General features: G+C 46.8%; 1 protein-coding gene across 1 annotated transcript in view; it reads right to left on the bottom strand.

The window, feature by feature from the left end:
• Positions 1-27,388, bottom strand: part of INSC (INSC spindle orientation adaptor protein) — a 161,087-nt gene that overhangs the window by 12,044 nt on the left and 121,655 nt on the right. The window contains exons 8-10 of the mRNA XM_042904829.1: positions 13,415-13,586; positions 8,870-9,048; positions 922-988 (exon numbers count right to left, since the gene is read on the bottom strand). Of these exons, the coding sequence (XP_042760763.1) occupies positions 922-988; positions 8,870-9,048; positions 13,415-13,586 (418 nt within the window). The remainder of the gene's footprint in view (positions 1-921; positions 989-8,869; positions 9,049-13,414; positions 13,587-27,388) is intronic.

Below are 27,388 nucleotides of genomic sequence, written 5' to 3'. Positions count from 1 at the left end.
TTCAATTAGTCATAGGGGGACGGGGGATGGGGAACGTGTGTGTTTGTTAAAACAGCGGGGCAACCTGGGAGAAGGGGGTTTAACAAGAGCAGAAACAGCTGGCCCCGGGCTCTCAGCTCACTCGTCCTCATTAGCGTCTCTGGTTTCCAACCGGTTGCTAATTGCTCCCTTATTTCCCAGTCACAGGAAGCCCTCGCCACTCTTTGCTCCCAGCTGCAAGGCAGCAGACCCATCCTCCAGCAGAGCCTGTGCAGGTCTGCTTCCTGGCCAAGGAAACCTGGCCCACCTCACCTGGACTTTGTGGCCCCCTCGGCACAAGGTGGGAGCAGGGGAGCGAGCGGCGGGTGGGGTAGTGATGCTCTCCGGTGAGGGGTCCGGGGATCAGGCTTGCCCTGACCTACTCCCCCCACCCACACCCTGCTCAGGCACATCAGCTCTCTGAGGCCAAATCCAATGTGATAGGAATGACTTAAAGTCCAAACTTGAACTTAAGGAGGCTCTCTGCATCGTCTGGCAGGAATCGATTTTTACTTTTTGGATCATAACGAAATAGTTGTCTTCCCTTCACCACCTAGTTAAATTAGCAACCGCTAACCCCTCACCTTGGGTTTACTTTATCCCCTTCCCTGCTGCTGTATTGCCTGCATGCCACTATCATCATCCGCCGTTCTCTATCTTCTCGTTCATTGCCTGTCTCCCACTAGAATTAAAGCCCATCAAAAGCAAAGAAACATTACATGTTGGCCCAGCTGTACACACACACACACACACACACACACACACACACACACGCACTCATGTAATTGTGGAGACACACAGGCACACATGTACACACACACAAGCCTTCACACAAACACAGAGGCACGTGGTCCTTTACAGCCACATAATCCATGCCATGTGCACACTGCCAGAAAGACATACCGTTCTCCTGAATGATGTCAGAGGCACACTGCTCTAGGACAGACATGTTTGCCAAGATGGTCACGATCTGGAAAAGAGAGTTGAGAATCTGAGGAAATGGGCACACCTGCGCCAAGTGGTGCTGTCTACAGACAGCTGAGCCGGGAGCTACAAAGCTTTCCTTTACCCGTGAGTCTTTACCATCCATGTGGCCCATACTCCCGTGGTATTTTCATCCATCCTCATGGGGTCCTGCCTCCCAGATGTATTTCCCCAGTGCTTGGTTCCCACTCATCAGCATGTGGCCCTGGGATGCCCCCACCAAGGGCCCTAGGAACCCCCTGGAGATAACCATGTCACCTGAGTAAAGATGGGGACCCCATCACCTTTCCTCAGGGTACCTCTAGCCCCAGATCCTGAAATGCAGACAGAACTGCCAGACTCGTGGCTAGCCCCTCCCCTGAATTGGGTTTTGCTCATCCTGGCTTCTTGCCCTGACAGTGAACCCCACCTACTTTCAATCTGAAATCAGTGGACATAAAGGTGAAATTAGAGAACCTGAGTAAGATCAAAGGGCAGCATTACACCCCAAGTGTCACGTATTGTATGGAATCTGGTAAGAAAGTTCTTGCTCAGCTGACTTTACAAGTCTGTCCCCTGTAAGCTTCCCCTGTCGGTCATTCTTGAAGGGTTCTGACTGTAGTAAAGAGATGCTGTCACCAGGTGGAGACAGTGAGCCTTGGTTACACCCGCATGGGCTGGGCAGCCAATAACCCACCCCACCCTGATTCCTGGGCATAGTCAAGTGTTGTAGAGAGAAGTCACTGCATAAAACTGGATTAAGGGATGGACCATCAAGGGACCACTTACAGACCTCAAACTGTAAGGTGCCAAAACACCATTGGAAAATGTGTTTTAACCATTAATTCAGATACCGCCCAAGACATGGCTCCTGATGTAAATGGCAAAATGAAATGCACCCACTTCCACAGAAGCAGAGAGCACTCTCGAGTGGTAATTAAAACAAATAATAAAATGGAAAACACTTCTCACTGGTGCAGTCCTCTCTCCCTCTCAAAAGGGTTCTTCAAAGCTTGTGGCATATTGTAACTGGAGGCTGTGTCCCCATCTCTGAGGCAGCACCTGACAGTCTGCTGAGGACAGTTCAGGCAGCTTAAATTCTGGAACTGGATAATGCATAATAATGTGATGTTTACCAACAGAAAGTATTATCTAGATTTTCATTGGTGCAATATTGGCATATTATTCTGCATAATCAATGCATATAACAAATCTCTCCTTTTAAACAGAAAGGAAAAAGTCTGCCGTATTAATAGAATATCTATCCCCATTCCCACTAAACACATGTTGAAAAGGGATGCGTGTTCTTAGGGTGCTGAGGCAGATCCCTGTGTGTCAGGCCCTGGTGGCTCAGACCTGCTCAGGGGCTTGGCTGGGGAGGCACTCCTGGGATGGGCTGCCAGGGAAGGGACAGGAGACTACCCCAGAAGCTTTATCTCAAAGGCAACTCTGCCCCAGCAGCTGCTTTATGAAGGGAGTGAAGAAGGGCTAGTCCTTAGATGCTCTTTTTCCTCCCCTTTTAAGATTGGGTGGAGGGGCTAAGAGGAAGGAGTTAGAAGGAAAATGTGGGTTGAAGATGCAGTTAAAAAATGGCAGGTTCCCCAAGAAGCATAGTCTTACGAGGAAGGAGACATGAGGCCAAGTCCGTGTCAGATTGCAATTCACCTGGCTTCGCAGTTGCAGGGGACACAACCTCTGTTCCCACCACAAAGAGTCACTACATGCCAACCGTTCACCAGCCAGGGAGATGAATAAACATGCTTCCTGGACATAAAGATCCAAAAGGGAAGGGAGGAAGCAAGGAAGGAAGGGCAAAATAAGAAAGGAAAAGGAAACCTTTGTCTGCAGCATCACATTCATTACATGGCAATTATTAACTGTGTCACAGGCATGGGTAGGTCTTTGTGTCAGACTAATTTAGATCCCGTTAATGAAAATTACTTCCTCTTTGCAGAGCCCGTACCCCATGTGGCTTTCTGAGGTTCAGATGAAGTATTCAATTAAGCACAATTTGAATAAATGCCAATTATTCCCTGCTTTGAGTTCCCCTTCTGAATCATCCTTGTATGCACCATGATGTAGAGAGGAAGGGGGATCGACATTTCTCCTTGAAGTCAAGTCCAGGGATGGGATTTTAGGGACAACTGGTTTACAAGGATACATGATAACAATGCTGTTGGGTGGGGGAAAAGAATGCAAGAGGCAGGCAGTTTTCCCCTGGCCCAGGCTAATTCAATCCTGTCTGATGATTTTCGATTAACTCCTATTCCTCCTGAGCGAAAGGACACTATTCTTCTGCAGTTATTTGGTGAATAGAGAGGATATAGGCCTCAAGCCCTAGGTGAGAGGCAGTGCAACATAGTGGGTAAGCATATGTTTGTTCCAAATACTGGCTCTGTCATTTATTTTCCATACGATCTTGGCCTATTAGTTAACCTTTCTTGATTGATGGAGGTATATTAGTTTTCTATTGCTGTTATAACAAATTACCAGATTTAGTCGCTTAAAATGACACAATTTTACCGTGTAGTTCTGGAGGTCAGAAGCCCGAAATGGGTCTCATGGAACTAAAACCAAGGTGCCTACAGGGCCGCATTCCTCCTGGAGGCTCTCAGGCAGAATCTACATCCTTGCCTTTTCCAGCTTCTAGATGCTACTCCCATTACTTGGCTCTCAGTACATCACTCTGACCTCTGCCTCCTCAGCCATAGCTCATTTTCTGGCTCTGATCCTCCTGCCTCATTCTATAAGAACCCTTGTGGTTACATTAAGTTACCCACATCAATAATCCAATAAGTTACCCACACCAATAAACCAATAATATTCCTATATCAAGATCCTTAACTCAATCATACCTGCAAAATCTCTTAGGCCATGTAAGGTAGAATATTCACAGGTTTGGGGGATTAGGATGTGGACAGCTTTGCAGGGGGGTCATTATTTGGCTTAAACAGGAGATAAATATATGAGATAATTCATAAGAATGTTAATTTTTTTAATGTTTATTTACTTTTGAGAGAGAGACAGAGCATGAGCGGGAGAGGGGCAGAGAGAGAGGGAGACACAGAATCCGAAGCAGGATCCAGGCTCTGAGCTGTCAGTACAGAGCCTAATGTGGGGCTCGAACCCATGAACCATGAGATCATGACCTGAGCCGAAGTCAGATGTTCACCCGACTGAGCCACCCAGGTACCCCTAGATAAGTCATAAGAACGTTAGGAGCATTAAATGACTTAATGTTTTGTCAAACACCCAGAACATTTGTTAAAAAAAATGAGTATAACTTCCCTCTGGGAAACAGAGCCTGAAAATATCCAGACCTTGAAAGATTATGTCAAGGAGTAGCAACCAATGCAATACCCACTATTGCCAAATGTGCTGTTAATAGGAGATCATTCCTGAAGGGAGGCAGATCTCAGAGCAGAAGGAGTCCCTCCCAGCAGGAAGCCAAATAAAACCCCTGTGCTCACTACCTTTGTGGTATTTTGAAATCATTTTTCCTTTGGCCTCGCAGAGACTGACCACCTTGGGAAAATTGAGATGAATAGCAAATTGGCCAGAATAGCAGGGGACCTCCCATATCATGGATTCAAGAAGAAATGCCCCATGTGGTAAGAACGAAGTTGGCAAAGCCTTTTTATATCAACACACACACAGAGAAAAAGGTTTACTCTGTTCTGGCCCTCGGCAGGTGCTCCTGGAACCCTTGTTTGAAACTGATCCCAAGGCATGGGCCCGGCTTGTCTCACATCCTCAGCAATGTCTGCCTGTGATCACACTCTGACTCTATCTCCATCCCTTTTATCTTCTATATCGTAAACTAACATTTTCTCTACTATACACTATGGGGGCCATACGTTATAAAAATCAAGTGAGGATTATCCCGGATAGAAGCAGGTGCACTCATGTGATAGAACTTTCAACACAGAAAATCTAAGATGCATTTAATGGAAACTTATGATTGCTTTTATGCTGTGCAGTAATTAGGACAAAAAGGCCAACATTTCATATGACTGTAATTAGCATTACTCTTTAATTGCTGGATGGAATATTCAGATTTCTACCATCACCGTGTTAACTCTCTAAAAGCTATAGCAGCAACGTCAACGGCAGCCAAGACCAGCGAGCAAAATCCCTTTCAGCCTCTAGGGGGAGCCCAGCGCTTCTCCCTGTCCTGCCATTTTCACTCCCTACCCTGTTGTCTACCAAAGAGCAGAAAGAGTCAAGACAGGGACATAAGTTGAAGAATGAAGGGTTCTGAGAGAGAAAGGATGTGGTCTTTTTGCCCAGGGAGGCACACAGTCCAAGGGAAGGTGCAGTCCTCTGCTTCTCTTCTCTCTACTGAGCCTCTTGCCTCATCTGATAGGCGTGGTCAGGGGCCTGGGCGAATGAGAGCTGAGCAAGCATGGAGACCAGGAGGGTGCCTGCCTAGTCCTAGAACAAGCGCAGCGCTCCCAATCCCGGGCACTGGGATCTTCCCGGCCTGGCCTGCCCCCCTCACTCCAAAAGAGGCAAGACAGGAGGGCTGGGATTTGGACTCAGGAGAGAGAGCCACCAAGGCCATAAAACTGCCTTAGATGTAGGTCTCAAGCTGTTGGTGAACTAGGCCAGAGGACTGTCCCTGGGGATTGCATCGAGGTGGGGTGTGTGCCTGACAGGATCAGAGAACATGTAAATGCCCGACCAGATGCTCTGTGCTTAGTGTTCCCTAGGCACTGCAGGAGGGGCCTCTGGGACAGATCAGGACTGGGTGCTGTGAACCTGGTTTCCTCCCAGACTCTCCAGACAGCTATATATTCATATGTATCCAGACACAAATAAACGTATCCTTTAGGTGGCTTACAGTCTTTATCAACACTCCCCCCGCCCCCACGCACACACACGCACACAACTTGCATATACCCACACACAGACTGGAACAACACATGCATTGACTCGCACCACACTACACTCACTCCCACCACATTACCTACATTTTCGGCCCTACTCTCCTTCCCTGAAGCTGGCATTCCCTGTCTCAGATCCATCCCAGTTCCTGGTTCTGTCACATACCCCAGGCCCATTCATCACTGAGTATCTACTTTGGTTCTAACTACTTTATGAGCATTATGCCATCTAATCATCATAATGACATGAAGAGGGAGGAAACAGATTATCCCCATTACACAAATGAGGAAACTTGTGGCTCAGAGAGGTTAAGTGATTTGTCTAAGGTCACACAGCTGGGAAAAGGCAGAGCCAGGATTTGAACTCAGGTCTGAATGAACCCAAAGCCTGTGCTGTTTCTAATATGTCCTATGTGTCACATAGATATATAAAAGGCTTTTATAAACCATGGAGGGCTTTTGCAATGTGAGTCAAAATGGTAATCCCTAGTAACTGGCATTTCTGGTAATGGACTCCTGATGATGATATTCACAGGGTGTTTTCAGAAATACTACAAAATCTGAACATTCTAAAACACCAAGCAGGCAACATGTTTTCAGGGGATGTGTTTACCAGAACCCTCCACCTCTATGAAAGCAATTAATTGTTGAAGGCCATAAAAAGTCATGCTCAGTGAAAGCTTCTGTGGTGGCCTAGACAAGATAACTGGGTCCCTGTCACCCTAAGTGTCACTACCCTAAGGGCAGGGCAGAGATGAGGCAGCCCCTTTCTCACTACCCCAGGTCGTGGTGGTAGCTGGATTCCTTGGGCAGCATGCCCCCTAAAAATTACTTCCTGAGAATGAAAACTTAGGCCACACAGATGTCTGGTGAGGCAGGGGGTTCTGGATGCCACATCCAGCTCCCCTAGATTAGCAGAGGGGGGTGAAAGAACACAGATCCAAGGTTGCCCTCCCTGCTGTCCACACCCCAATGGTGGGTGCAAGACAGGTATGGCCATCAAGGCTCTTGTTAGACAAATTAAGGGTATTCAGCTTGCTGGGGTGACAGAGGGGTTCTCACTGAGATGTTCATGCGGAGGTGGACAAAATATAGATCCAAGACCCAGAGGCTCTGCAGAGCACTGGCGTCATTGGCAGATGCATTACCGGAAGCCTCACAGGCATTTAATTTCCTAAGTGTTTCAGGGGGCGGTGAGCACTTCAGAGCCTAATTCATCTTCGTTGTCTTCATTACAGAGAACTCTCTGATCGTTTTAATCCTCCCCCTGCCACAGGAAAGAGCCATTTGTTTCTTTAATGGCTGCGCTTTCACTAGCTAAGTGGTTGCTCTGAGTCACGACAGAAGGTGGGCAGAAGGTGAAGCTGTCCTGAGGATGGAGAGCGGGGCGGGGGGCAGGGGGGAGACTGGATGTGTCTAGCCCAGACTGGGCTGGGGGGAGGTGAGGGAGAGGTAGGATCAGGGAGAGGGAGTATGGCAGTGAAACTCTGGACTCCAGATTCAGAAAGAACTGCCATCTGCATGGAGCTTGTTCATGCTCTCTTCCCACCCCGAGCCCCCTCCTTCCAAGGGATCAACGAGGTTCCAGGAGGGGGGGGGCCAGTCACTGCTCATGATAAAAAAAAGGGTCTCTGCACATAGAGCTACAGGATGTCTGAGCTGGAAGAGACCATGCCCATTTTACAGATAAGGAAACTCCAGTCTGGAGGCTCCCCACTCAGGGCTGTGTGCCACACATTCAAAGGCCAGTAATAACATTGATGCTGGCTTCCATTTATTTAAGTTTCTAAGTGCTGGGAACTCTACCAGGAGTTTGCATTCATTAGTTTAATTTAATTCAAATCAAATAAATTAAGCAAATGATTGATAACTAATTAAATAACCAATCATTTAAAATTAATTAATTAAATTAACAATTAAAGTTAAATGAGTTTAATTTAACTCTTATTTCAACTTAGTGAAGTATATAGCATTCAACCCCATTCACAGATGAGACAAGTGAGGCTCAGAGTGAATTGCCCAAAGGATTATTACAGGATTATAATATAGCAGAGAGGCTTCTATTCTTTTCCCTCAGAGGAATAAACGATATAAAATAACTGGAAAGGAATAAATATCATTAGAAAAGTCAACGTTGCATTGTGAGGCGTAGCCTGCAGGGAAAGGTGGCAATTCTAGAGAGGCATCAGGGCAGGCTTTCCAGAAGTTTCTGGGATAGAAGTTGGAACAGGAAGCAGTGGCAGCTTTGGCTAGGAGAAACAGAGATTGGAGCTAAGAGACAGGGAAGATCTCGGTTGGAGGCTGGAGGATCCTCTAACTTAGAGCTCAGCACCTAGTGGAATTTACAGAGGCTTAACACCCACCTGATCCACCACCCCCACCCCTTAGTAGGGAAGAGGGAGGCTGAGTATGATAGAGGTGGGACAGGATAGAGTTCTATAATCTCAGAGCTCAAGGCTCTGAAAAGTCCCCTTAATTCAATGTTTTCAAACACATGTAGCAATGAAACCCTTTTTCTCCAAATAAAACTCTACGTGGAGCTCAACTCTACAAAAACATTGAGACTGATAGAGGGGTTGAGGCTCTGAATCAAGGCTCTGCTCCCAGCCCTGTTTCTATGGAGGCAGAGAAGGGAAGAAACTCTCTGCAGGGTACAGTGACAGGCAGGCAGCAACAAGTCTGGGACACAGAATTTTAGAGGCGGTCCGGGGACCTTCCCATGGGTCTCTGCCTTCTGGGATGCACCGCTGTGGATGGAGACAGAGGAAGGCCCTGTAGCGGTCAGGATGGAAAAGCGAGGTACACGGTAGACTCATGAAGATGCTCCAAAGGCAACGAGGTATGTGGAGGACATTTTCTTTTACCTAGAACGTGACTAACAGGACTGACTGTGTGCTGCCAGGCCTCATTGTCTCCCTCTTCCCCAGAATCTTCGCCCTGGCCTCCTAACCTCTGTCTTCATGGCTACAGGCCCCGTGCCTGATCCCCCCTGAGCTTCTCACCTGATCCCGGGTGTAAGGCGTATCCACTCTCTGCTTGTCGCTGCAAGCTTCCAGGAGGACACGGATGGCATTCAGCTGCAGAAGCATCTCGCAGGCCATCGTGTCAAAGAAGGTGATGTTGGCAAGGGCCGCAGAAGCGAGCAGGAAGACTTCCCCAGACGAGGCCTCTTGGCACAGTTCTGCACGGTAAAGAGGGAGAAAGCAGCCTCACTGCCAAGCGCTTTCATATCAGTCATCTCATTTGGTTCCCGCAATTGCTCTGGGAGAACATCTGGGCAGGTGTTATGTACCCATTTTACAGATGGGGAAAGTAATTCTGAAAAGGGAAATTTATCTTTCTATGTAAGTGGCAGAGCTGGGATTTGAATCCTGGTGTATGACCCGCATTTACTCCGTTACCCAGCAAGTATTTACCAAGTGAACACTACATGTCGGGCACTGTCTTGGGATGGCATGGTGAACAACACAGAGCAGGTCTTTGCCCCTGTTAAGTTTACATCCTAGTAGTGGGAGAGAGAAAATGAGCTTTTAAAAGAAAATAATAAAATTATTGCAAATTCTAATGTGAGGGAGAAAATAAATAAGTGCTAAGACAGAGAATAACCAGAGGCCCAGGGGAGTGCATAAGGAGAGTCTCCCTAAGAATGTGAGAACTGAGACTGTAAGGGGAAAATGGAGCAATCAGGAGAATACCTATGGAAGAACATGTTCTAGGCCAAAGACATAGCAGCATGTACAAAGGCCCTGAGGCAGAAAAGAGCTCCTAGTCCGTCTGTGTCTCCAGCAATGTACATTAGACTGCTCCTGAATTTGTCTTAAGAAGATGAAGTTAAGACATAAGGACTTTACCCTTCCAGCTGCCATCAACAGAGCTTCAGGGTTTCCTCTGATCCCAGAATAAGGGTCACATGGCTGCGGAAAAGTCTTACACCAAGCCCCTGAATGTCAGGCTCTGTCTTTCTGGTCCTAGTGGCCATAACCCAGACCTAACCAGAGTCCCCCACTTACCATCTGTAATGGTACCGATGAGTCTGATGGGTCTTTAAAGAGGAGAGAATCTCCCCCAGACCCCATTACCCTCCACAATTTCACACATTCCCCCACGGGCTCCACTTGGCTCAGAATGGACTCCTGCCTCAGGAGGAGGTGTGAAAGGGCACAGTGGCACTAGTCACGCATCCTAGTGGATCTAACTTCTGACCCTCAGCTCCAACTTGACCATCGGTCAAGGTGCTTCCTGGGTCTAGGTCCTCTCCTACTGATAACACCCTTATGAAAACACAGGAAGATAAACCACACATCAGGAAAGTACCCCCAGCGGAGAATGTTCAGGAAGAGTCGAGCTATGTTCAATCCTGATCCCTAATTCTGGCTTCCAAACAAAGAATCTGTACATCCAGGTTCTAATATTGAAGCTGGCACCCCTTGGCCCTTTGAGTGAATGCAGTCCTGGCCCCTACCAAAAAAGGGACAGAAAACAATATTAGTTGTGCCCTTCCCTGTGACATGACATTCTGAGCACCCTTACGGTAGAAAATTGCTGCCTCTGTTTGCAGATGTAGAAGCCGAGGCTCAAGGAAACTACTATGACAGCAAGACTCCCATTTATTGAATTTACTCTGTGCAAGGCACTGCTGTATATTTCTGACTTCATGAAATCATTCCATTCTCACAACCACCCAATTTTCCATCGCAATTTTAGAGCTGAAGAATCGAGGGTTCCAATACTAAGCGATGTTCCCAAAATTGTGGAATTGAGATTATTGGTAACTGGCATGGCCTAGAATCAAGTACAGGTCTGCCTGATCCCAGTCCCCATTCCTTCTGTGTCCCAGGCTGCCTCTCATCCCTGGGCCTCTTTGACTTTTTCCTAGTGATGATCCTGCAGAGTTAGGCTTCAGCACTACCAGGAGGGCAATGTCTGCCCCTGGGCGGTGCTGTGCCCCTCAGCCAAGTGTGACCAATGAAGCAACTCAGAATCTCGATCTAAGCACCCAGAGCAGGGCCACAGATTCACCCAGGAATTAAGAATTCTACATATTCTCTTTTCCAATGACTGCCCCATGCTCTAATTTTGGGAAACCATTGGGGACAGCCAACCTCTTCCAGGCCACCTCACTATACTCAAAGTTTGGAGTGAGATGACAGGACTCACTGGCCCACTTTGCCGTAAAGATTTCTTCTAGATCCAAACACCCACACTAATTCTTATACAGTCACGGTTGCCACCCACGCAGCAATTATTAACACAACCATCTAAGTGCCTTTTAATTTGGGTGCACATTTATTTAAACTACAGTCTGAGTCACCTGGGATGCGTAAGAAAGATTAAGTTGAGGATTCCAGTGACTCATTTATAAATGTTTCCAGGGAATAGCAAGAAATTGGAGGGCTATTTCCCACCAAAGAACAAAGCCCTGGCATCCTGCCCAGAAGATGTACCCTATCTGCTGACTCTCAGAGCAAACTCCACAATGCATCTTCATCAGGGTGAAATAAATAGAGAGGATCCTTTCCTTCAGGGAGAAACCCAACCTGGGCAAAGAAGTCGGAATGGAGAAAGGGCAGTAGTGATAGCTCGTTTAGACTATATAGGTTTTGGTATGTTTGTTTGTGGGTATTTTGGCAATCACTTATACATTGGGAGATTTTCTATAAAACTTGGGAATCTTGTCTTATCTTTAAAAATTGGCCTTTTCTACATGGCAACAATTGACAAGAGTTTATCAGTGACCTCCCCCCTCTTTCGTCAGTGCTCATGCTTTTCAATTCCATACAAGATTCAAATTTTCTTATTTTCTTCTTCCATCTGGCCCTCTTCAACTCATTTGTGTTCCCGCTTGGGTTCGGAGGATGGCTGAGTAGGAGAGAATCCTGGCATAAGTGAATCCTAACACTGTTATGTTTCCTCAAGAAGGTTCCTCAACCTCCCTGAGCCTAGGTTTCTCCTACTATAGAGTGAGCATTTAACTTTAGGGTCTCTTGAGTTCCCTCCAGCCAAGACTTTCAACTATTGACTTCTGTGTTTTCTCAACTTTGAATAAATGTGGATATTGGCCAATTTATTTATCCCAGCCTGGCCTATCGGTGCCACTGCCCCAGTGACTAGAATCAGCCATAAAGTCAGCCTAGCTGATGACTCTTAGGTTCAAAATACTTGTAGATCTTAAAATTCTAGAGCTAGAAAGACTCAAGAGAAATGGTTCCAACCCAATGTTTTATATATTAGGGGAAAAGTACTCACAGATCTTAAAATTCTAGAGCTAGAAAGACTCAAGAGAAATGGTTCCAACCCCATGTTTTATATATTAGGGGAAAAGTACTCACAGATCTTAAAATTCTAGAGCCAGAAAGACTCAAGAGATGGTTCCAACTCCATGTTTTATATATTAGGGGAAAAGTACTCATAGATCTTAAAATTCTAGAGCTAGAAAGACTCAAGAGAAATGGTTCCAACTCCATGTTTTATATATTAGGGGAAAAGTACTCACAGATCTTAAAATTCTAGAGCCAGAAAGACTCAAGTGAAATGGTTCCAACCCCATGTTTTATATATTAGGGAAATTGTGAGATGGTAGCATCTCACACAGGGCCCGCACGGGATTGGCAGACAAAAGCTACTTGTTGAGGGGATGAATGGAAAGACAAAAAAAATCCACACCCGAATATTCTGACTCCAAATCCAGTCTGTGCTGCCCCTAAATTTGTGCTATTCCAAATCTTTCCAGCCCTGGTGTGATGATTCCAAGAGTGAACCCTAAATCTTCTGATGAGATTAACTTTCATTCAGTTTCAATAAGATATGGACGCGGTTGCAGAGATAAGGATAGAAGTAGAAACACACATCCTTGCCAGCACCTACAGAAGAAAGGATGTGGATTGCCAAACAAGTTTCCTGAAGATTTGATCCAGACAAGTCCTGGCTTATGCTGTTTTGCAAAGGAAAACCGGAGGAAGAGAGTATTCTAGATCTCAGGCTATGATTCTCCAACCAGGAGGACATAAATCTGACTAGGGGAACCTACAAGTATCAGAGTTTTCAAGGCCTCACGACGTGGGATCGGGGTGGGGGGCTGCAGGTGGTGGGCTGGGGTGTGCCAGTGCCTTCTGAGAAGCTTTTTGCCTCATCACTGCTGCCACATTCATTGGGTGCAATAGTCTGAGACTTTAACTTTAGTAACAAAGCCCATCAGAGTCTCTCTGGCCAAGGATCTGAACCCCAAAATTCAAGGTCCTACACTTCTCCATGGGGCTTGTCCTGGTCTCTGATCTGAAAGGCCAGTTCATCCCAATGTGACCTCAGATCAGGGAGCTTCTCAGAGGGCGGCATGCATTTTAACAGGAGACGTGACAACAGAGCTCTTTAAATCCTGATGCTGACACATTAACAGTGGGATTTCAGCTAGCGTGACATCAATTCAGGAGCTACGTGGGGTGCAGCGAGTGTGGGTGTCGGGGGGCAGGAAGGCCTCGTTGGCCTCTCCTGAAGACAACTGTGACAAGTCCCACTCACACAGCAGGCCCCTCCCGCCCAGGGTGACTCACTGACAAGAGCTGTCACGATTTCTTCCATGCTCTCCAGAAAGCTGCCGAGGTGCTGAGTAAAGGGCAGGTGTGGGGAGGTGACCTGGGCAACCACAGCCGCAGCCTCAGCCCGTGTGGCCTCTGAGTGGCTGTCATCGGTCAGGATGTCGGCCAGGCAAAGAACGCCGTCCACCTGCAGGGGAAGAGAGGACACGTTCCCATGTCTCCTGGGAGAGTGCCACTGCTCATGACAGTAATGAGACAGACACAAACCCCTTTCAGGGTCCAGCGCTGGATTCCCAGAGCAAGCCAGGACTTTGTGTGGAGCCAGGGACAACCCGGCGGCAAGGCCCCCAGAATGACCCCAAGTCCGGCATCTGAAGGCCTATCCTTTGGCTCCAGCAGAGATCAGTGACCTCCCACGGGCTTCTTAGAGAGCAGACATCAAGCCAAGTGCCCAAGGGCTAGGCCCTGACCATCCACCACAGCAAAATACAGTAGAAAGACCAGTCACTTAGAATTCCCACATCCCCGAGCTCCAACCCCAGCCCCCTCTTACTTGCACTGTGTGACTTGGCGTTACTTGCTTAACCTCTCTGAGACTCTGTATTCTCCATCCACCAACAGGGTGTTGGGGGTTAAGGCGATGAAACAGGCAATGCGGATCCAGGAAAGATGCTTGTCAAATGTTGGCTCCCTCCCCCCTTCCTTGGGTCAGCACTAGGCTGAGATCAACGTCCTTCCCTCCCCATCGTGTCCTCCACCACCCTCCCCTCCCACCCCCAAAAGAGGGCTGCTTCCCTGGAGGCTTGCTCTCTCTTCCCAACCAGAGAGGAACGAACCTGGCATGATGGGATAGGGATGCCGGATAAAGACTTCAGCTTTCCAGTTCTGCCCCGATCAGACTTCATCTTGGCACAACGACAGCTTCTGCTTATCAAGTGCTCACTACGTGCCAGCCAGCCCTCCAAGTGCAGTGCATGCACCATTTAGTCCTTGTAATAACTCTCTGAGGCCAGTATTATTAGTATCCCCATTGTAGAGAGGAAGAAACTGAGGCACAGAAAGGTTCAGTGACTTGCCCCAGATCACAGACTTTCAAAGTAGTTGGGTGAGAATCTGAACCCCGATTGTCTAGCCTCAAAACTCATGGTTTTTATCAGGACATCATACTGCCTCCTGAGGAGTGGAACTCAGACCTCCACCTACTGACATCATCAAAGGTCAGTAGATGAGGCTTTCTGGAGAAAGGCTGGGTGAGTGGGTGGGTAGTAACTTATCAAGGTTAGCTCAGCAGGGCTCCTGCAGCCCCTTAGATGCTCCAGGACACCAGCCTGCCTGAGGACCCTGTCACCAAGCACCAAGACGTCCTTCCCCTGTTAGGAGTCGGGGGTAGGGATGAGACCAGGGAAGAACCAGGGAGAGGTGAAAGGGGGAGAAACCTGTGCTGATGCTCCCCATGCCTGCCATAGGTCTGGGCCTCCTGTCCCTACACCCTCACTTACTGCCACTCAACTTAAGTGGGTCTCCAGAGGTCAGTGTTTCTTTTGACTAATTACCACCACTGAGTTCTGGGCCTCCCTTAAATGGCTCTTGGGAGCTGTAAGGTCCATTAGCTGTAAAAGCCTTTGGCAATCTCAGACTCAAAAGAGACAAATGTGGGAACAGGAGCTGGGGGAGCTGTCCGCAATAAAACTTACCTGTGTGTGCCTAATAAAAAAGAACAAACAGCAGCCAGGTGGCCACTGGCAGGACTGGAGTCATGCCGGGTATCTAATAGGCCTTAAGAGTGGGGCCTCAGTTAAGCCCAGGAAAGGAAAAGGGGCTGCTCTGGGCCTAGAAACAGAAAGCAGCCCTACTAACAACGTAAGAAACCACTTAGACCTGTCTGGCCTTTATCCCTTTTCCCCTTCCGGCACCATCCGAGGTTATAGCTACAATGATCTGGTCTCCTCAGTCTGACCTTGGATACAAATGGAGTTGCATTCCCCAACCCCGTTGAGAATGCTGGTCAAACCCAAACTGGACCCAAACCTAGTCCCCAACACACGGGGAGATGGGCCAATCAGAACACACTAGAGAGGCCAAGGACTTAATAGTCTCCAAGGGCTTGTGCCATCAAGGCCTAGACACCAGACCTGCTTCCCAACCCAAACCCAACCCAAACCCACTGGGTACGATCTTCCTGAGCACATACTGTGTGCCAAGCAGAAGTGAGCCAGGGCAGGGTGTTCCATGTAGTGGGGCAGGTGACTCATCCACAAATAACCATTTTATAATGTGATTTCCAATGAGGACGCCCTATGCGGAGGCCGCTGGAAGCCACCCTGACTTAATGTCCACACTCCAGCTGAGGGAGGTAGCCCTTGGAGCTCATGCCCAAATACATCTGCTGGCACCATAGCATTTATCACACTGTTTCTCCAAGTGGGAGAATTAGCTGCACTAAATTCACTAAGGGTTTCTTCAATGCACATTCCTGCCCCCTCCCCCAGACCTATTCAGTAAGACTGACTCTAGGGAGGCCGGAATCTGCTTTTTAATAAAACACACAGATGACTTTATGCACCAACAATTTGGAGCAGCACCACTGTGATGTGATTCTCCCTTGTCTTTCCATCTCTCCTGTTCCCCTGGACGCTCTGTAAGCCTGGGTACCACAGTGTGTGCACTCATGGATGCTCCGGGCCTCACACATAGTAGGCTTTGGGTTAAGTGGGGAATAAATGCAAGTGAGTAAAACTTGACTGAAGAAGACACACTTTAGATGAGTAAAGAAGAGTAATGGCATTGCAGATGGAGGAGATACTGCGAGCAAAGAGCACTACCAGAATGAGCAGCTCCAGAGAAACAGTCAACTTGGGAACATGGATTCCACAGATTCCTGACCCCAGGAAAGTAACCCCGACCTAGCCTGATTCCTCTTCTGCCCTTCGGTTCCCAGAGAAGAGTATCTATGTCGTCCTATCTATGTAACTGTCCACTGTTCTGCTTTCCTTCTAATTTATTTTATATGTTTCAGATCTCTTTTGATATCTTGTTAATTAGGAAATATGTTGTCCCTTCAAAAGAGAATACATCTGGGGCGCCTGGGTGGCTCAGTCGGTTGGGTGTCCGACTTCGGCTCAGGTCATGATCTCGCAGTCCGTGAGTTCGAGCCCCGCGTCGGGCTCTGTGCTGACAGCTCAGAGCCTGGAGCCTGTTTCAGATTCTGTGTCTCCCTCTCTCTCTGACCCTCCCCCATTCATGCTCTGTCTCTCTCTGTCTCAAAAATAAATAAACGTTAAAAAAAAAATTAAAAAAAAAAAGAGAATACATCTGTGTGTCGTGTGTGTGTATTAAAAATGTATGAGGTATAAAAAATAATGAAATGAACACTTACATATGTATATGCCTAATATCCAGAATTCTTTTTTTTAAATTTTTAAAAAGTTTTATTTATTTTTGAGAGAGACAGCATGAGTTGGGGAGAGGCAGAGAGAGAGGGAGACACAGAATCGGAAGCAGGCTCCAGGCTCTGAGCTGTCAGCACAGAGCCCGAGCGGGGCTCGAACTCACAGACAGCGAGATCATGACCTGAACTGAAGTCAGACGCTTAACCGACTGAGCCACCCACGTGTCCCATCCAGAAATTCTAATATTAGGAATGAACTAGCACCAGAAAGCCCCCTGTATTCAGTTATTGATCTCATACCTCTGCCTTTCAGTGTTGGATGGGCCCCTATCCTGAATTTTGTGCTTAATTATTCCCTGATTTATTGCATGTGTACATTTAGTTTTACAAGGCTTTGAACTTGACACAAATGGTATCACAGTGCATATAGCAATTTGGTTTTTCCACAGTCAGCATTATGTTTGGGAAACTCTTCCCTGTTGGTGCATGTGGCTAAGGTCCATTTATTTTCACTGCCGTGTGGTATTTCATTATATAAATTTATCATAATTCATTTATGTATTTTCCTGTTGATGGTAGTTTGAGTCATTTCCCAGTTTTTGCTGTAACATACAGTTCCTCTATAAATATTATTCTTCCACGTGTCTTCTGGTGCATCCATACCAGATTCTCCAGGGGTCTTACCTGAAGAGTGGAATTATTAACTCATAGGATTTGCATACCTTTAATTTCACGGGTGTTGCTAAGTTGTTTTGCAGAACAGCTATAGCAATTTATAGTCCTACCAGCAATGTATAAACTCACTTTTAAGTCCATATTCTTGTCAACATTTGGTACTGTCAGATTCTAAGTTTCTGCCAGTTTGGTGGGTATATAGAATTTTTATTTTAATATGCATGTTTTCACTTTCTATAATGAAGCTAAGATTCTTTTCATGTTTTCATTTTACTTTGATTAGGTTTGGTTTGATTTTGGGTTTTGCCATTTGGATTTTCTCTCTTAATCGCCTGTTTATGTGTTTTGCTCATTTTTCTATTTGGTCGATTGTCACATAGGTCAACTTCCTGGGCTTTTGGCTCCGATGCTAATGACCTGCCACTTAGTCTGTTGTCAGCAAGATGCCACTAGCCCAAGTTGATTTCCGTGTGCATCATTATCTCAGCAGCCCCAACCCAATCAGTTCATCACAGTGGGAGGCCCTTAAGGGGACGACTCCACTGGGCTTCAGGCTTCCCAGCACCTGAACCAATTCCTGTAGCATCTGAACATGCACACGCTCTGGAATTACACCTCCCTGGGTCTAAATCCCGCTTCTGCACATTACTAGCTGCACAACTTTTGTACTTTCTCTGAGCCTTTCTCTATAAGTGGGAGTAAAAATACCACTCTCAGAGGATATTGGAAGTTAATGGAGATAATGCATGTACCACGCCTGCCACATGGGGGTACCATCATCCCACCCCATCCCCATCTGATGGTTGTAGCCATCTCTAGATCTGGGGTCCTGAGCCCTACTCACCTTTCTGTAGGCTCCTCTGAAACTGAGACACCACTGGGTACCTCAGCCCTTTGGGTTGGGGCCCACGGGTTTCCCCACTCATTTAGACACCTCAGCTCATGCAGCCCAGAACTAGGATTTTTAAAGAGAAGTGACTCCTATTTCAATACCTGACCAGCACCAATAAGAGGAATAACTATAATCCCTTGAAAGAGAACAGAGAGAAAAGTAGCACAATTCTGCATCTCTTTAAAGCTCATCAGACATTAACTGTGCACCTACCTTATGATGGGCTGAACTAGGCACTGGTACAAAGACGAATCAGGAAGAAACAAGAGATGGAAAAACAAAGACACATAGAGAAGTTAAAGGAGAGAGGGAGAGAGATTACATGCTTAAAAAGGATTTGGGGACTTGTCTGGTACAGAGACCAGCCTCCCAGTCTCTCTATGATTTGGCCTTTATAACACCTCTCCCTGCTGGGAACTCTCTCCTGCCTGGGACTCCATGATAGTCCATTTGGGGGGCTCATCTCCTCCCAGCTAAATACCACTTATTTAGTCTCTCCTCCTTTGCATCCACCTAAGGTAGCTTATCCCCGGTTTCCCTTTCAGCCCCCTTTGTGCCATCTCAGTCAATAGTACTCAAGGCAAGTAACCTCAGTGACTGACTCACTACGATGACCCCTAAACCTGGCTTTCCAGCCCTGACCTTCTTTCCTGATATCCACACCTACATTTCCAACCTGCTACTGGATCCCTTGATGTTTAACTCCAAGGCTAATTTGACTAAATATTCCACAGGCCCCTCAAACCCGTTCACCTAAAGCACGAGTGGTCATCTTCCATGTCTTCCCTCCCCACTTCCTTCTCAGACCCAGGTGAGAAGTCACCTCCTCTGTGAACACGCACTTGCCTCCCCCAGACAGAGTGTCTCTGTCCTCCAAGCTGCCACACCACTCTGGTCTGACCACAACTAGAGCACTTATTGTGTCAGGTTGTCCTCATAGGCTTCTATGTCCACTCTACACTAGATTTGAGCTGCTTTAGGCAGCTCCCGTATTCAATCTTCTCTGGTCCCCAGCACCCAGCTGAGGCCCAACATATGGCAGTTAATACAGTAGGCTGAATTATGGGGAGACAGAGACCTGGGGAGGGAAAGAGATCACCAAGGCCATGAAGCACGTTAATGCCTGGGCCAGGACTCCCATCCCGGTCTCCCTACTCTTTGCCCTGGGCCCCTCTGGGCAGCCTTTGGGAATGGCATTGAGGAAAGAAGCTGGTGAGAGGATCAGGTTGATGGGGGCTGCTTAGCTTAGCTCCTACGATGGGCCCAGGAGTGTCCCAGCCTGAGGCCAGCTTCCTGAAACACCGGTCCCATTTCTGGAAAGTCTCCATTCTCAAACCACCCACTTCCCATCCCCAGACATAAACTTAATGATTCCAGGAGAACAATCTAATCAAAGCATTTTCACATCCCTAAAGAAATTGCGGGTGGAAGCACTTCTATGTAATTAGCTTTTACATGGAATGGGATGGGTCTGGGCCCAAGGCCAAGCTTTCCTCGTGGGAGAACGTACAAGTGGTGATGAGGATGGTCTGGCCTGGTCGTCACCTGGGCAGCAGGGCTGATGGACCTGCGATCTGGACACAGAGGGAACTGATGAATGCTGAGATTCTCCCTGAGGTGAGGGTGAAGGAGCATGAGACCAATGCAGTTGAAGAGCCCAAAATACACAGTAAACATCACATCAGGTTTATGAGCAATGTTCTCCTTTTGATTATTGGAAAAGTATCACTGGTGACTTTTACACAAATATCTAAGGGACACTGGCTAGTACGTAATATATACTGGTGCTGGGCTGCTATTTTCCAGTTCCTTTCTGCATGTTTAGGTTTTAGGGAAAGGCAGAAGAGTTGGTCACTGGGTTGTAACAGTTAAACAGAATCACACAAATGCAGTGGTAACTCAGCCACAGCGGAGGGAGCATGACCTAAAGACCCCCAAATTTCCTCCTTTGCCTTTCTATCCACTCAGACACCTACAGCCTGCAGGAAAAAAAAAAAAAAAGACAAGTGAGAACCAAAGAGCAGCTGGAATCCTGTTCATGGGACCAGGCAGGACAGATCTGTTTGCCCAGGATATAGCCAGAGGGAAAATTCAATCATAGAGAAGGAAGCAAGGGTCATACCTAAGGAAGCAAAGAGAAGTGTGGGGCAAGGGACAGGGCAAAGCATTAGGTGGAACAAATGAATCCACTGGTCAGAAGCAAAATCTGAATACGGGATGTAAGCCAGATCAGGGCAAGGTCCAGCACAGAACAAGGTAAGAGGTTAAAAGCTCGCTTTGTAACATGAGGTGTTTGTTTTAAGGAGTGCTGGTAGAGCTGACAGCTCAGTAGAAAGCTACAGAAAGTAAAACATGCCTCCAGGAGGATAATATCATTCTCCTCCCAAACTAACATATCCCAGACACCACTCAACCTCCTTTGCTATTTCAAACAAGAGTCTTTGATTAAAAACTAAGTGTCAAAGTGGATAAAACAAGTATGAATATGTAATAGGGAATGGGACAATGGATGAAAGGGATTATATAACCAGTCTGGCAAGCAAGTCAGTGAGGTAGAGAGAGGTGAGTTATTGCGGTGGAGAAAAATCAGGAACTAAATCAATTTATTTTATTGACCAAAAAAAAAAAAAAAAAAAAAAAAAATCACCTGTCAAGCAGATGATTTTCTTTAAAGCAGATTGTCAAACAAATGCTCTGAAGGCATTTGGGGGTAGAAGCAGTGGAGTCTGTGAGAAACTACCAAAAGGTCAGTGAGAACAAGTGCACTTCCCTTTGGGTTAGGGTGAGCAGGCCTGTGCTGATGTGGAAAAAAAAAAAAAAAAAAAAAAAAAGTCCAGTTTTCAGTAAAGCGTGACCGGGCACAGCTGGGTTGGGAACAGTACCAAAAGTGCTTCTAGATTAGTGGTTCTTAGCCTGGTTCTCAGAGGATTAGAATCATCTAGGAAAGTTTTAAAATACTCATGCCTGTGCTTTACCACCAGAAAATCTGATTTAATCAATCTGGGGTAGAGTCTTGGTATCAATATTTTTAAAGACTCCTCAGTGCCAATGGGAATCCCTAGTTGAGCATCACTGTTCCAGAAGTAACTGTGATACAGTAGAAGCTGCACAATCTTAGGAGAAAGTCTGGCTTCACAATTCAGCTGTACTACTTGCTGACTTGGTGAAATGAGCAGGTTACTCACCTTCTCTAAGCCTGTTATCTAATCCTTAAAAGTATAATGATATATCACAGTTAACAATGAAATCATGAAATATTGAAAGAATTCCCCCAAATGAATAACAAGACAGATATCCATTATCAACACTCCTATTTCACATTTTACAGTGGCTGTAGCCAATACAATAAGACAAGAAAAAGAAATAAAAAAGTAAAATCAGAAAAGAGAAAGCAGAAGTGTCATAATTTATGGATCACATAAATTGTACACAATCCAAATCTGTATAAAATCCAAAAGAATCTACACACCAGTATATTCAAAATTGCATCTTCTATGTATCAGCAACAATTAGAAAATAATTTTTAAATAACACTTAACATAAAAAAACACCCAGAAATAACTCTAAAAAATGTGCAAGACATTGACACTGAAAACTCAAATTATTGCTGAAAGAAATTAAAAGCAATCTGCATAAATACAGGTATACTACATTTATTGACTGGAACACCCTATACTGTTTAAGATGTCAATTATCCCAAAATTTATTTGTAAATTTAAAGAAATCTCAATCAAAACCTTAGCAGGTGTGTCTATGGAAATTAAGAAGTGCATTCTAAAATGTACATACGATGGCAAAGAGCTTAGAATTACCAAGATAATCTTAAAGAAAAACAAATTTGGAGGATACTACCAAATATCAAATTTTACTGTAGACAGCAGTGACTTAGTACCATATTGGCACCAGAATGGACAAAAAGACTAATGGAACAGAAAAAAACTCCAGAAACAGACTCATGCGTATGTCATCACTTTACTTACAACAATGGCATCACTTTAATTAAATGGTGAAAAGATGGTCTTTTTGATAAATGCTGTTGGCTTAATTGGATATCATATGGAAAACACTGAACTTTGAATGCCATTAAAAAAATTAATGTGAAATAGATCATAGACATAAATATGGAACGTAAAACAATAAAGATCCTGGTAGAAAATATAGTGTATCTTCATGATTTGGGGGAAAACAAACACGTTAAATGAACACAAGAAGCATCAACTACAAAAGAACAGATCAATAAACTAGACTTTACCTAAGCTAAGCATTTCTATTCATCAGAAGACACCATTAAGAAAATGAAAAAGCAAACCACAGGCTGAGAATACATATTCGCAATACATATACTTGACAAAGGATTCATATGTACAATATATTTTTCCAAGTTTAGAATTTAATAACAAAAAGACAAAGAAGTCATTTTTTTAATGGGCAAAAGTCTCAGACAGATATTTCACAGAAAGAGATAACCAAATGGTCACTTAGGATATGGAAAAATGCTCAAAATCATTGCTTACTGGGAGACTGAAATTAAAACCATCATGAGAGATCACTCTATGCCTGAGCAGATCACAATCAGGGCACTTCATGTCCAGCTATCACAGGGTTGCAAACGACTTCATACTTCTGAAGCAACCCAAAGAGAATGAAACACTCCTTGGGAAACTGTGTCCTTCCTTACCTGTGCCTGTGTTTCCCCATCTCCTCTGCCTCCCTCATGCTTCTCTAAGTCTCTTCCTCTTTCTCACACCCCTTCTCTCTCCCTGTGTCTCTTTGTCTCTGAGTGGGACTAGAGGCCCTATTGCTTGCCGGCAGGGACCGAGGACACTGGTCCTGGCTCTGTGCTTTGGGAGACCTGTTGTCGGTGCTTGGGCTGTTCCCAGGAAGTGGGTCCTCCCTGGTCAAGTCTGCCCCAAACCTATACCTCTCTTGTCCCCTCAGCCTCCTCACTGTGTCCCCTCCCCTCCCCAGCAACTTCCTTTCCCCTGTTCACCTCCGGACTAGCACCTGTTCTGCTTCGGAAGCCAGAGGCCAAGCAGTGCTGGTGACGTCGTCTCCATCTCTGCACCTGGTCCAGTGGCCTGAGGAACCCTGGCTTCTCTGTAGTACAACTTCCCTTCTCCCCAGCGTTAGCATCATGTTGACCTCGGACTTCTTTTTTTTTTTTTTTTTTTTTTTTTTTTTTTTTTTTTATTTATTTATTTTTTTTAATATATGAAATTTCTGTCAAATTGGTTTCCATACAACACCCAGTGCTCATCCCAAAAGGTGCCCTCCTCAATACCCATCACCCACCCTGCCCTCCCTCCCACCCCCCATCAACCCTCAGTTTGTTCTCAGTTTTTAACAGTCTCTTATGCTTTGGCTCTCTCCCACTCTAACCTCTTTTTTTTTTTTTTTTTTTTTTTTTCCTTCCCCTCCCCCATGGGTTTCTGTTATGTTTCTCAGGATCCACATAAGAGTGAAACCATATGGTATCTGTCTTTCTCTGTATGGCTTATTTCACTTAGCATCACACTCTCCAGTTCCATCCATGTTGCTACAAAAGGCCATATTTCATTTTTTCTCATTGCCATGTAGTATTCCATTGTGTATATAAACCACAATTTCTTTATCCATTCATCAGTTGATGGACATTTAGGCTCTTTCCATAATTTGGCTATTGTTGAGAGTGCCGCTATAAACATTGGGGTACAGGTGCCCCTATGCATCAGTACTCCTGTATCCCTTGGATAAATTCCTAGCAGTGCTATTGCTGGGTCATAGGGTAGGTCTATTTTTAATTTTCTGAGGAACCTCCACACTGCTTTCCAGAGCGGCTGCACCAATTTGCATTCCCACCAACAGTGCAAGAGGGTTCCTGTTTCTCCACATCCTCTCCAGCATCTATAGTCTCCTGATTTCTTCATTTTGGCCACTCTGACTGGCGTGAGGTGGTATCTGAGCGTGGTTTTGATTTGTATTTCCCTGATAAGGAGCGACGTTGAACATCTTTTCATGTGCCTGTTGGCCATCCGGATTCGGACTTCTTATTTAATGGCTGCTCTCGCCAGATCGCTTGTGGTGCAGCCTAGGCGATGCACTTTGACCAACATTTTACCTTGCCCGGTTTGCTGTTCCTCACCCCACCACAGACATGCACATGACCACAGGCTTCCACAGGGGACAGAGGTACCCAGCTCCCCTCTGACATCTCCTAGAGAAACAGCGCCCCCTCAACACACACCCAACCCCAGGGAAGAGGCACCAGAATTCCTAGCCCAGCCAGCTCAGCACTTCTGACTTCTGTTCACCACAGTTGTCTTCCAGAATTACTTCACGCGTCCCACAGTACCAACAGAACACACACTTCCCGCCACTAAATGAGAAGACTGAGGTTCCTAGAGATTAGAAAAGTTCCTTCTGGGTCCCCAGCAAACCAGTGGCCAAGGAAGGGCTGGCCCCAGGTTATCCCCACTAACCCCTAACCTGGGGACAAGGTCTGCTTGGGGACGTAAGAACTTGGGCTCAGAGCCATAGGAGAGGGAGGGGATGGGAAGCTGGGACAAATTATTAGGGACAGATGGTATAAAGAGTATCTCGGGGCATTCTGTCCTTACTGAAGAGACGCTTACAATGTCTGCACTCCCTGCTCCCACCCCACACCTGGGTGCGAAACTGCTCACAGAGGCCGTGCCAGGCTGTAGCTGAGTGAAGTCACATGACCTGCATTCTGGCCTCAGCCCTGCTGCCAACAGTGGGAATGTGGGGTTGCACATCACTGGGTGGTAACAGTAACTGGGCCTCCACACTGTCTTCTGTAATGAGGGGGAATGCACCAGAACTCTTCCAACAGTACTGATCCAGTCATGCAGCAAGCACTGTTCACCTAGGTATGCAAGCCGCTTCCCTGAGGGGGATGGGTGACAGGGTGTCTGTTGGTAGGAAGCTTAGACAGAGCTCCGAGGCCAGCCAACATGGAACATGCTCCAGGAGTAGCACCGGGTACAGTGTGAGCACCAAGAGGGAGGAGAGGTCAGGAAGGCCATCCAGAGAAGGGCACTTGAGCAATTTCAGCAAGTGCAGGTTAGATGCCCTCCGAAGCCACCCCAGCCCAGGCAGGTGCTCCGGGGCAAGGAAGGCCTGAAGACATTTGGAAGAGGACTCTGGCGGGAAAGGGGAAAAACTCACATTCGTGGCATGTGGACTCATTTCATCCTCACAGCCTGCAAGGCATGGATTAACACTCTACTTTACATAAGGTGAGACCAGGGCTCAGAGGGGATGCAAGGTGAACACACACTAAATGCTGAAACCGGGCGTGGAAGCCAGGCCTGCTTACCAAGGGGACAATGTGCTGGAGGCAGCTTGCTCACAGGGCACCTCCGTGCCAGGCCGAGGGGCTTGGGGTCCAGTGAGAACTGGGGGGCTTGGGAAAGGTTCTGGAAGTCAGAGATATGTTAGATTACAAGATGTATCCACATCCTCCTGCTAGAGGAAGCTAGGTTGGTAGGAAGAAGCTCCTGTTGCCTTGAATTTGCAAATCTCCCTCCCCACTCCCATTCCCTACTCTCCTCCCCCCCACCCCCCGCCACACACACACACACACACACACACACACACACACACACACAAGATACACTGTGCCTGATCAGTGGTTCCCAGCCCTGAGCCCACCAGCCATGTCAGCTCCAGAAGAGAGCCTGGGGCAGTGACAGGGTGCCACTGCTGCTCTTATCCACCAGGGGCCGCTGCTGCATAGCGCATGGGGACCTACAGAGTCGGTGTCAAAGCAGTTGGCTCTGAGCAGCACTTAGCTCACTCAGGCTGCCAGGTGTGACAATGCCTTCTCCAAACTGAGGTTGTGCTTGCGCATGGAGTGAAGTTCCCCAAGCCAGCAGGGCCTTCCTTCAGCCTGAACAATACTGGCATGTAATCCCAGCGTGAACTCCTGAGGTGGGGTGGGGGGCTTGCAGGGAGGTGGGACAGTGGGCCTAGTTTTGTTCTGGTCTCTTCACATCCTGGCCTCCTACAAGTCCCCTCACCCCTGCTCCCGAGGCAGAGGGACGAGCTTGGGGGACTCAAAACTCAGGGAAGCAGATGAACCACACTCTTTCTAGACAGCCCCCTTGCAGGGATGGGGAAGGTGACCATGGCAGTCCCCACTCCTGTCTGTCTGTCACAGCACAGACAGCAGACCTGGAACCCTGGGGTTCTCTGCACTGTCCCAACCCGCTCCCAACTCAGTCAAAGACCGGGGGCATGAGGGGTGGGGGAAGCTGATAAGCCTGGGTGGGTTGAGCCCCAGGTAGAGAGGCATCTGGGATCTCCATTCAGAAGTATTCTCTTCAACCCCCCTCTCCAGCAGCTACTCGTAGGTAAAGAAGGGGCTGCAAGTTAAACTAAGCAAAGATTTCTTGCCCCACTCTCCCTACCCAACCTCACTGATACATTTATTAGAACTGACTCCATCCAGATAGGGTAGCTGCCTTGCCCTGGCGTCCACACACTTCGCCCTTTTCAGCTAATGAGAGTGTGGAGGGGAGGCTGTAGCAAACGGAACCCATAGCTGGGACCAAAAGAATGGGGTTCTCAGTCCAGGCTCTGCTCTCCACTGTCTCTATGTCTTTCAGCCTCAACTTTCCCCTCTGTACATTGGGCATAACCATCTCTCCCTGCCTTCCTTACATAGTGATTTTGAGATTCAAATGGGCAAAAGAAAAGAAAAACTGCTAACTTTTTTGGGCTAATATTACCTATTTATGACCACCTGCAACCCTGCGAGGAAAAAAGCAGTGGAGAGAAAGTCCTTTGAAACAGCAGCAGGAGTGGCAAAACCTCTTCATCAGTCCCTTTGCACCCGCTCCCTCCTGCCAAGGGTCTCTGGGATTTCAGTAGCTTGATCTAGCACCCCCTGATTCCAGCCCAGACCTTCAGATGTCACGGCACCTCAATCCCAAGAAGCTGGCCCAGGAAACAGTGGAGGGGGAGGGAGCTCCATGGGGACAGACAGGAATTTTTCCCATTCCTCTGATGATTTTCTCCTTGGACTTGATAT

The sequence above is a fragment of the Panthera leo genome, chromosome D1 (genome assembly GCF_018350215.1).
Source record: "Panthera leo isolate Ple1 chromosome D1, P.leo_Ple1_pat1.1, whole genome shotgun sequence".
NCBI classification, from domain to species: Eukaryota; Metazoa; Chordata; class Mammalia; order Carnivora; family Felidae; genus Panthera; species Panthera leo.
The sequence above is the reverse complement of the archived record's forward strand: the minus strand, read 5'-3'. Positions and strand labels throughout refer to the sequence as shown.